This window comes from Acartia tonsa, chromosome 13, assembly GCF_053477335.1.
Source record: "Acartia tonsa isolate MP-2025a chromosome 13, ASM5347733v1, whole genome shotgun sequence".
NCBI lineage: Eukaryota > Metazoa > Arthropoda > Copepoda > Calanoida > Acartiidae > Acartia > Acartia tonsa.
Window position 1 is genome coordinate 35473214 of NC_137272.1, and position 12234 is coordinate 35485447.

Below are 12234 nucleotides of genomic sequence, written 5' to 3' on the forward strand. Positions count from 1 at the left end.
TGCACTGAAGGATCTCGCTAACTGCTGAACCAATTATGATTTTCCCTTACAGTGCAGCTTCTTATAGGTCCTGTGAAGGTTTATAACTATTTTGGGTGAGGTTACCATCACCCTCCCAAGGAAATCGATTGTATAAATGAAACCCCTAAATTATTTTTTTAAATTTTTCTTTTCAGTACTAAAATTGAAATAGGGTTGCCCCCCTTCCCCCCACCACTCAAAACGCCTCTAGAGGATAGAGACTCTAGTGGAGTTAAATAAATGCAAAATCTTAGATTTCTACCTAGTCATTGAAAATAACAAATATAATGAATACTAGAAAATATAACATTACAATATAAATTTTGGTAAAAAGTAATATTCATTGGGGTTAAATTTAATAAATAATTCACGAAAATAAAGTCATTTAATAAATAAAATAACAAATATTGTATTATAAATATCAAAAAAGTAAAAAAAATCATTGTGTGATATGAGTTGTACTGTATTAGGTAAATATTTTTATTCTATTCAAAATAGAAGAAGGAGTACTCTTAACATCATGTTTTTAACAAATAAGAAGATTTAAAACGTTATGGGAATAGTGTTTTTTTCTTTATATGGGTTATTTTGAAACATATTTTATTCTCAAAACACAGTACAGGCGAATTTTGTAAGTTTGAAATAGGGTTTTGGTGCAAAGATAGATCATTAAAAGTATTAAAAATCTTCTACCCACCTCTTTTTATGTAACAGGTAATACGAAATGCATTTGAACGTGAATTTAGTGAACTCAAATTTTTTCTTGTTAAATGGTTTAAACTATATTTATAAGGCATTTGTTTAAAAGAATTTCAATTTCTACCACGTACTTTTAAAATTTTTAAGACTGACATCGTTACTTTGCCTACATTTTTGGACGTAACACAAAAACTGCCAGGAAAAAGATATTTTTATATTTTTATTTCAAATATCTTCATGGCTAACCTATACCTATTTATATCATATTCTACAAAAAAAAACATTTAAAGGTTTACTTTTACAATTACCCCCAACTCCTTAAATGCACTACGTACAGCTATCCCTTTCCCTTTATTAGTTTGTAAACAAGGAACGAGATAAATTGTCCATTTAGGTATCTTTATATTACATTTACAGGCACTTTGATCTGAACAAAGCGTTTAATATTTAAAATCAAGAATTACCCAGCATAAGATTAAACTGTAATATCCTTATAATAAAGTAACAGGATGTTTGTCTGTCTATCTGTAAGGATTTCGCTAACCGCCGCTGGAGCAATTAGTTCTACTACAGGATAGCTTCTATTAGGTCCTGAGAAGGTTTTTAACCATTTTGGGGGTGGGTACCACCATCCTTCCAAGATAAATCGTTCCTTAAAAAATTACCCCCCTCTCCCCCCAAAAAAACAATTTAAAAAAACTAAAATTATAAATGAAGGGGTGGGTATGGTCGACCCCTCATAATCAGCGATTTCTTGGGGTGGGTTAGGGGGGGGGAGGGGTGGTTGGTTGGGTATTACTAAAATCTGATTTTCTGGTAAATTTAGCTGTTACAACTTTAGATAGTTTGCATTCACAATTATATACAATAGATATAATCTAGATACATATTATCTAAATCAGCCAACAGGAAAAAAGTGGAGAAAAAATCAGGCCATATTGTTGGTTAGAAAGTGTACTCATTTTGATCCGAAAGGGCAGTAATTCTTTTATTTCATTCACATAATGAGTCAGCTAGCTATAAAAAGTTATATTCTTAATATAAAGATTTTTTTGGTAAATTAAATGGTGTAAAATTTGTTCCTTTGTATAATGTGAAACATATGACAAAACATGGGTATAGTCCTTTCCACGACATCCCTCCATAAGGAGCGATTCTTCGTATTTTTCACAGTATCTTTTCTCCTATTTATAGCCCCTGTAGGGGGCTCTAACCCTGCGGGGCCAATTACCTAACCCTTTGGGGCAATCACCTAACATAATATAACCTAACCTAACCTAAAATAACCTATAAAAAGCCATTTAAAAAATACGAAGAATCGCTCCTTATGGAGGGATGTCGTGGAAAGGACTATACCCCAAAACATATATAATAAGACAGCAATGAATCGTTAAATTTCTTACGAGTCAGTTTTCGGGAAACTCTATCGTCGAATAACTCGCCGCTTGTACTAATGAATGAATCGCGTAATAAAAAAAATTAACAATTGTGTTTGTCTGCTAGAATTTCCTTTTTTTTAAGTTTGACGGATTATAGAGCCAGATTAACCATCTAGATCTGCCATATCTATTTCATCTACACATCAACAAAATAAGACAGGAATCAAATAATCTCAGTACATTGTCAGAACATCAAACAAAAATATTTTCATATCCTAGCAAATAATATTTCTATCTCTATATACAAAGAAAAATATTATTTTATGAAAAATAATATAATATTTTATTATTTTTATGCAGGCACAAGAGACCAGGAGTCTGACAAACAAATCTAATTTAAAATTTCATTTCCCCTCCCCCCTTCTTGTCCACTTCCCTTTAGTTACAACAAAAAAGTTTTACGCCACAAAAATTTCAAATATTTCCATAGGTACCAAATATTTGCTAATAAAAAAGTAATATCTAAGAAATAGGTTTCATAAGAATATTAGTAGATTTTATATTATAAAAAAGTATTTCGTAAAGCAAAATTTTGAAATCGAGAATATGTGTACCTATAATAAATCATTTTAGAAAGGGTTTTATTTTTACCTTCCGCTCATTTTTTAAGTACGGAGGAAGGGGACATTTGACTATATATTACACTAGTACCCAATTTCTGACTGTGGGCACCCCCAAAATCATTGAAAATAAATTCGATGCCAACACCCCAACCTTTAAAACAGCATTTTTTCATTTTCCCTCCCCCACCCAAAAGCCTTAAAATCATTTAAGCATTAACATTATGATATGACATACGTTTGATTCTATTAATAAAATTATACTTAAAATAAATTATAAAAATGTTTTTGTGCACATACATATGTTACTTTACTCTAAAGCAAAGACTGTAATTAGTTTAAATTTGGCACGTGCAGATTTTTTATATAAGTAGAAGATTCATTTAAAAAGTTTAAAAATAACGAAAATATATTTTTTGTGGCAGGTATTTTTTTCTAGGGGCGATTACCCTTGGTAGGGCGTTGGTACCCTTCCCCAAAATAGATATTAACCTTCACAGGGACTATGAGAATCTACATTAAAAAAAGACTCATACATCGGTTCTCCTTTGCAATGTGTGCTTGTCCTAGGTCCAAATAGGGTTTTATAAATATTTTCAGGTAACGTCCACCGCCCTCCAAAGAGAAATCACCCATGGAAAAAATGATCCCCTCCCAATTTGTTTCACTTTTTTCTTTTTATAATAAAAATGTGGGGTAGGGGGACTAAGGACCTCTAGTGGTATAGCCGCTAATATAATCATAAATTAAATATTACGTCCCTAGCTCCCTAGATACTAGAATGACGAAGCTAATATGAAATAATTTGACCGCAAAAAATGTCGATATGTATACATTTTTTGGAGGGTTTACAACATACCGACAATATAAACTAAGAAAAGCAAAGCTACTCTGCAAGTAAAAAAGTTTGTACCTGGTCTGGGGAATGGTAAATCATCATCGCGGCCAGGTGTCTCCGTTTTAATTGAGCTCGACACAGCTGAAATAAGATATAATTCAATGTTAAGTAAGCTACTGTGAAAATACGGCGAAACCCGCTACTTTGTTTTCTTTCCATGATCCTTTTATTTTCTGGTTCACATCTATAATTCAGTTCAAAACTGAATTCAATATCACCCATGTTTTCCCTATTTCTCTAATAGATCTATCAAAAGTTTTAAACAAATATTGACATTTCAAGATATAAACGTATCAAAAAAGTTTTTTTTAGATGCATCACATTTAATAAATTGGCATTTTTAGCGGTGTTCTGCCCACAAAACTACCCAATATTTATTGTTTCAAACCATAACGAAGTTGAACCTTTTGGACAAGGACGTCCAAGCTTTTAATTTTATTAACTTCCCTTAATAGACTTTCCCTTGGAGGTTCCGGTAAAAATAAAGGGGTGCCTAGGTGGGGACAAAAGACATTTTGTTTCAAATTCTACCTTGATAGTTTTGTTTCATTTATCCTCTTCATTTCTAAAAGTTTAGAGGGATTTTTTAACTTGTTATAAATTACTTAAATTGGAAGGATAGAGCACTTGAAAAATTTTTATAATCTTTGAGCACATCAAAAAATTACCTAGAGGGAAAAAACCAAGAATTTCAACTAGGGAAAAATGTCAAAAATACAAAAAAGATAGAAAATGTCCGCTTTAGCTATAAATAGGGAAAATTTATACCTCTGTCTGGTGACACAGGGGAAACAATGTCCTCGTCCATTAAAGTCTCTTCCTTTATTGGCACCTTCTCCACTAAACAAAAAAAATAATGTTAATTTTATCTAAATATCTAATGCATAAATATGGAAGAGTTGATTTTCCAGTATTGCTTTTAAATCGAAAATATCCGCTGGAATGGAACCAGTTCTAAGCCATACTGAAATATCATGTATCGTATCGAATTACAGACAATTTTCAACGAGTAATAGAATTAAAAGCATAAAATCAATACTTGTTAAGTTGACCTGGTCCTTCGGCCCTGCAGGGCCAATAAAACTGGAATAGATCTTTACTATTTTTTATTTGACTATCCGCGGAAAGCTGTCTATAATACGATGCGATAGATAAATCCACAGCAACATAAATAAACAATGAACATACTGCAACAATATCTTTGAAGTTATTCAGACATACCACAAATTTATATAGAGAAGCTAAGATATTAGAAATATGAGCATACTATTTACTTTACAAAGCAATTAAACAAAAATATTACAATAAAATACATATCATTATATTATGATTTTCCTTCTACAGCTCACAACCTATGGCATAGTTTCTTTCCAGAAGCAAAGCAACTTTATATTTATTACTAGCGGTCATAGGTAAACTAGGTTTGTTTATAGTTTTAATTTAGATGCCCTAATTAATATAACACAAATTATCCTTGTTAATTAGGGTCGGTCCGCCAGTCTGTCCGTAACGGTTAGTTTTTTTCATTAATTTAGACATGTTGGAATTGTCCTTAGCATGACGATTCATTTAACAGGTAGGAATAATTTAGAAAGCGTAGTAACTCTATAATAGGTACCATAAAGTTCATACGTCCATTTAAAAAATGATATTTTACTTTTTTTGACAAAAATTTTTCATGTGATATAATTATCCTTATCATCTAATGCCGATTCCTAGTACAACATAGCACAATTTTATGAGCAAAGTTGAAGTTCTTTAACTGTCCATAAACAGTATCATTTTTTTAAGCAGTTTTGTATCAAAACTTATTTTTTTTGTAAACTTGTATAATATGTACAGCTATATTCTGCTTGTTCATTTGTGACACTCTACAAATGTTCATGTTCTTTTTTTCCTACCATTTCAGAGCTTAGCTTTTATGGATGTTGTCATCCTTGTTTTTTTTATTCTGAATGTTTAATCATAACCATAGTAAGAGACACAATACAGTATACTATTCACATCAACTACAGGAATAGGTATTCATTTTCTTTTTTTTTCATTTTAATAACAGCAGAAAGGTGTCTATAATAAGAATAACCATAACTTTCCATCGAATATAGGAATGCCATCGAAATTTAGTCATTTGATTTTGTTTGCTTAGGTATGTCTATAAAGTAAATCTACTTTACTTTTGACCAATTACCTTCACTTATATCCCTGTAACTTTAGATAACAATACATAGCTATGGCAACCACCATTAATATTCTCTTTTCACATCCATGCAGTGTAGACTATTAATAGCATAGTTGCTCAATAATTAAGTTTATTAGTTCTTATTGTAAGTGAGTAATTGGAAATCTTTCTTACAGCTTTGGGTTGGAATCTACCCAAAACATCAATATATTATAAGAAGTACAGATTTTTAAATTTAGGTTTCTATTAAAGTAGGACATATGTCATATTTTGGCCAGGATTAGCAAATAATGAAAAAGATTCAATTGAGAATACATTTATTTTAAACATTCAATCTTATACCAGAAAATTCCGTCATATACTATGGAAATATCTAGGGATCTAAAAAAATAAGAAAATAGCCAAAAAAAATGATGTATATACCTAATGATAATGCACAAAATTCGCTCTTCTGAAGATTACAATTATGGGTTAAAAAGTTTGAACACTCAATTTAATGAATCAAATAATCAAAATCAATAAAAGTCCCTAAAGTCAACGAAAGAGAAAACATAATTGTAAAACTTTGTGGACTAGTGTAAGCCCAAGGCCAACTCCCACCCTAGATTTTATCTCATCAGCATACATAAAACACAACAATAATATCAACTGTCCAGGGTTACAGTATTACAAAACATTCAAGTCTGTACTTTCCATCAAATAAGTTGAAATATATTTTAAGGTTCACATAATTTATAATATTATTTCCAGTATGGCTTCAAAACATATATTAATATCGGCTGGATTCATAGTCTTCTAAAGTCATTATACGTATTGTATACAATTCAAAATAAAATAAAAATCATATTATATCAGTTTTGTTATCCGGGGCCTTTGGCCCCTAAGGGCCAACTAAACTGTAAGTATTCTTAAAATTAATCATCTTACTATCAGAGGAGAGCTGTCTAAAATACAATGCGATGAATTCGTTTCAAGTTTCCTCATTGATGGAATTACTTATATTAATTAACTTACTTTTATGGCAAATGTTACGCCTGAAGGCATAGATGTCCAAGGGGGGGGGGGGTAATGGGGTGATTACCCCCCCCCCAAATAAAAAATAGGACAATACAAGTGTTACACCTGTAATAATATTCCTACCTTTAACATTATGGCAGGTGTTACACCTGTAATAATTTCCTACCTTTGAAATTATGGCAGGTGTTACACCTGTAATAATGCTTCTACCTTATTATTATGGCAGTTGTTACACCTGTAATAAAATTCCTATCTTTAACATTATGACAGGTGTTACACCTGTAATAATATTCCTATCTTTAACATTATGACAGGTGTTACACCTGTAATAATATTCCTATCTTTAACATTATGACAGGTGTTACACCTGTAATAATATTCCTACCTTTAACAGTATTCATATCCGAGTCATTGTACCTTCCACCTTAATATATGCCTCCTTTATTCATCATGCCATTTAACCAGCAAGGAATAGGACAATAAAAGATAATTTCATCTTCCCTTTAATGCAGGGTGTGAGGGACATTGGACAGTAAATTTATAAAAACCTTATCTTATTCGTTGGCTCAAAAATCTTTGATGCTTTTATTGAATTGTGATTGGTCCAAACTTTAAACCAATTTCAATCTGAAGAAGGGGTAATTTTGTTTATCATCATAAGGATTGTACAAAAATTTATCGTCCATTGTCTTATCCCTCAAGATCCCTGCTTTACTATCAAAGGGATAGTTCTATGAAGTGTATTTAAAGAGTTAAGGTACTTAGAGTAGTGAACTTTTATATGTCTTAGTAGAATATATTAGGCATTGGATAGATATGATTATAAGTTAAAGAATTTTTAACATTGACCAGACCAAACTTTTTTTATTTGACAATATCGAAAAAAGTTAAAGAGATTTGCCACATAAATTACATGAGAATGGTCTATTTTTTTTCCTAATATGTATAGCCAAAACACCATTTTTAGATAATCTTTTTCCACATATTTCACAAGAGTTATAAAAAAAATTGAACAGGGGTTCCCCTTGGGACAAGTTACTTAAAAAACATAAAAAAAATAACGTCCGGTTCACTATAGGACAGGTTTTCTATAGATTCTTTTTTAAAAAATAAAGAAAACCGTCCGGTTTACTTACAATATACACATTATCTCATGCGGAAATACCAACTAACCATACAACATATATATATATAAAAAGACTATTCTCATGTAATTTATGTTGCAAATCACTAACTCTTTTAGATATTGTCAAATAAGAAAAGTTTGGTCAGGTCAATGTTAAAATTCTTTATCACAATCATATCTATCAAATGCCTAATATATTCTACTAAGACATATAAAAAGATCACTACTCTAAGTACCATACTGAATATTTTATTGGTCATTCTTTGTTGTCATGTGTATTTCGTTGTATAAAAAGTTTAAAGTTCTATTAACTAGTAAATGATATCTAAAGTTGTATTTATGACAAAAAAGTTTTTGCCATATATAACACGCAACGAAGTTGAAAATAAAAATGAAAAACTCATTTTTTAAGGAAAATCCCTGGTCAAATCTCTTAATTTTAATCAATAACTTTATATTTTGCACTACTACGTTATTTAAAATAGAAAAAACTTACAGTTCACTATTTTTTTTTAAATGCACTTCGTGAAACTATCCCTTTGCCATTTTTTTTTTTACATGAGAACATGGGAAGATTAATTTATCCAATATTGTTCTCTTCCTTCTCATAACCTAATTCTTAACCAATTTCCGGAATAACACATAGACCTCATGTTTTTATAGGTAATCTTTTTATTTATCAATAAATTAGAATTAATCACAAACTACTCTATCGTCATGCTAAGATGATATTTAAAGAGTTTAATGATGTAATGCATCAAATGCTTTATTTTAGTCTAAAATACAATAAAAACCCTTTAGATTGGTTTCAGACTGAACTAAAGTGTTTGATGTAGTAACAACAGGCAATAAACCGTTCATAAACAGTATTCAATTATATTGATATTTTTTATTCAACAATTTAGTCAAAAACGTAATCTAGATACCTTCATTTATATGTTAGTTAGAGCCTTAGAGTCCTTCTTTACTACTAGCTACCATGCAATGAAAGAATCATCCTACCTGCCAATGCTTTCATATCCGCCTCCTTGTTTCTGCGGCTGGCGTCTACCAGCTCCGGCTTCATGCCGCTGTCGATACACTTCTTGTAACGACATTTCTTGCAGTATTTCCTGAGAAAAAAAATTATCTTAATAAAAGTAACAGCATGTCTCTGTGTGTGTGTTTGTCTGTACCGAAATATCTCAGTAACCACTGAACCATTCTCGTTATACTTTACAATGTAGCTTCTCACAAATCCTGGGAAGGTTTATATATAATAAAACTTTTTTTCTTCCCCTATAAGTAAAGTTCTTCTTCGTTGATTTTTTTCATATTTTCAACAGATTTTTATATGTTTAAAAGTGCTATTAAAACAAGGATGACAACATCCATAAAAGCGAAGCATTGAAACGGTAGGACAAACGGACATTAACACTTGTATAGTGTTAGAACTTAATAATTATCATAATATAAATTTATAAGAGTCAAAGCAAAATTGTAAGTAAGTTTGTTGTAAAACTGCTTGATACAGGATAATTTTTATGGACATACTTACATTTTTAGGACTTGATTATAAAGTTGCTTCGCTTATTACATTATACTTTGTTGTCCCAGGAATCAATATACCAAAAATCAGATCAATCCGATGATTTGATCACATAAAAATTTGTTGTTAAAAAAGTAAAAAAATCAACATGTTTAAAATGGACGTACGGACATTTTGGTAATGATTATAGAGTTTCGTACCTAACTACTAAAGGAATCACCATGCAAAAGTTGAAATCGATAAGACAATTCTAACATGCCTAAATTAACGGAAAAAGCTATCCGTTACGGACGTACGGACGGACGGACGTACGGACGGACGGACGGACCGACCCTAATTATAGAAATACTTCGCTTTTAAAAATATAATTTTATCATATTAAAACTAGGTAAGTATGTATTTGAATAAAATAAACATTTGTAACAATATCCTCATAGATAAAAAAAACCTGTGACGTACCTAGGATTTTTTAGAAAAAAAATAATAGAAGGGCAACTTTTTAAATAAACTTATATCACCTTATATCAGCTATTCTTTTAGTCTTTCCTTATATGTTGGGTCAAAAACTTGGGCAATTTTACTGAATTTTGAATGGCCTGTTCAATACATTCAGTATCTAAAAGTTTTAACCAATAATTTTCATCTACAGAAGGGGTAATTTTGTTTATCATCATAGGGTATAAGTATCAATTTATCATCCATTGTTTTATCCCTTAAGATCCCTGAAATATTAAAGTTGTAAAGTTACTAAGCTAAATTGATATGAATATATAACAATTCAAACAGGATGTGATATAAAGTAAAAACACTCATTGAAATATATTGCACTAATACCATCAGGGATAAAAGCCAATAAGATGATGTACATCCCAATGATGATGCACAAAATTACCCTTTCTGTAGATTACAATTAGTGATTCAAACGTTTGTACACTCAACTTTAGGAATCAACCAATCAAAATTCAATAAAAGTATCCAAAGTTGTTAGAAAACGTTATTTGAAACTTTGGGGACTAATGTAATAAACAGCTCAATGTCCCCTCTCTCCCTGCATTGAAATATTGCACTAATATCATGCAATTCAATACAATTCAATTCAAACTAATTTTAATAGCATCGTATGGCATTTAGATAAGCAATATTTTTTTTGCCAAAATTGTTAATTAAATGTCAAAACAAGGGTGACAACATCCGTAAGTAGCGAACAAAAATATTAAAAGAGTATATGCTGGTAAACCAATTGAATCGTATAATAGACAAGCTGTCAAAAGCGGCTTAAAAGCAGTCCGATCGCTATAGACGTCTAATACCTAAATATGCTACATAATAACGGGAATGTTGACAAAAAGTTTCAGCCGTTAATCCCTAATAGTAGCCGAGAAAATCACGTTTTCCCCATTCCATTTATAGTGAACGTATATTTCGAATTAGCTATACTTAAAAATGCGACAAAACTTCCTCTGTTCTTATGTATTATATACTAAATTAGATAAAATAGTTACAAAAACAGTTAATAATTTCTTTTATTTTACATTGACATAACCCTCATATTTATTTACCTTTTTCATACCCTTTCCGGATTTTTGCAAACTAGATCGATGCAATATATGTCATTGCGAATATTTGCATATGCCAAAAACAAGGATATTGACAACAAAAGTTAAACAGCTGTATTTCATGCATTAAACATTAAACAAGTTTAATTTCAATCTAGGCTCAAAATAATACAATCAAAATCTCTCAGTGTGTAGGAAATTGGGGGGTATGATTTTTAAAGTTACTATTTTATAAAACTGATAAGAGCATAAGTTACATTAGAATCTATTGCAGTAGTATTTCAAGAACATAAAAATATTAAACAATTGGACAACATTTAATTTGTCGAAAAATTGAAGCGGTCCAAAAAAATACCACATAAGTTGCATTAAAGAAAGCTTTTCTATTCCTTAATCCAATAGCAATTTCTATTTAAATGAGTGAACACGGAAAATTTAAAAATCAAACCATTTATATCCATTCCTAGAAGTAGCTATAAAGCTTTCTGACAAGTAGCTGCGCTGTTAAAAAGGGCACAAAAATTGTAGTTTAACAAGGATGACAACATCCATAAAAGCGAAGCACTGAAACAGTAGGACAAACGGACGTTAATACTTGTATAGTGTTAGAACTTAATTATCATAATATAAATTTATAAGAGTCAAAGCAAAATTGTAAGTAAATTTGTTGTAAAACTGCTATACAGGATAATTTTTATGGACATACTTACATTTTTAGGACTTGATTATAGAGTTGCTTTGCTTATTACATTATACTTTGTTGTCCCAGGAATCAATATACCAAAAATCAGATCAATCCGATGATTTGATCACATAAAAATTTGTTGTTAATAAAGTAAAAAAATCAACATGTTTAAAATGGACGTACGGACATTTTTGTAATGATTATAGAGTTGCTACGCTTTCTAAATCGTACCTAACTACTAAAGGAATCACCATGCAAAATTTGAAACCGATAGGACAATTCTAACATGCCTAAATTAACGGAAAAAGCTATCCGTTACGGACGGACGAACCGACCCTAATTATAGAAAAGCTTCGCTTTTAAAAATATGTAAAGAATTTTAGAGTACACTTTTACCGCATATATTTGTTATCATTTAGGAAAAGCATGGCTGTTCTACAAGCAGGGTCAGAGATGGGTTTTTAATAAATGCCGCGTTTTTTTGACAATTTTTTAGACATTGATTGATTGAACGAAGACGATGGGA

At 30.7% G+C, this 12234-nt stretch overlaps 1 protein-coding gene across 4 annotated transcripts in view; it reads right to left on the reverse strand.

Annotated features, from left to right (window-relative positions):
* Nucleotides 1-12234, reverse strand: part of LOC145304138 (uncharacterized) — a 115483-nt gene that overhangs the window by 48768 nt on the left and 54481 nt on the right. For 2 of the 4 annotated variants that reach the window (XM_080145899.1, XM_080145901.1), the window contains 4 exons: nt 8942-9051; nt 7199-7237; nt 4386-4457; nt 3633-3698 (listed from right to left, as the gene is read on the reverse strand). In XM_080145899.1, coding sequence (XP_080002025.1) covers nt 3633-3698; nt 4386-4457; nt 7199-7237; nt 8942-9051 — 287 coding nt within the window. The remainder of the gene's footprint in view (nt 1-3632; nt 3699-4385; nt 4458-7198; nt 7238-8941; nt 9052-12234) is intronic. The other 2 variants (XM_080145900.1, XM_080145902.1) reach the window with 1 other exon arrangement.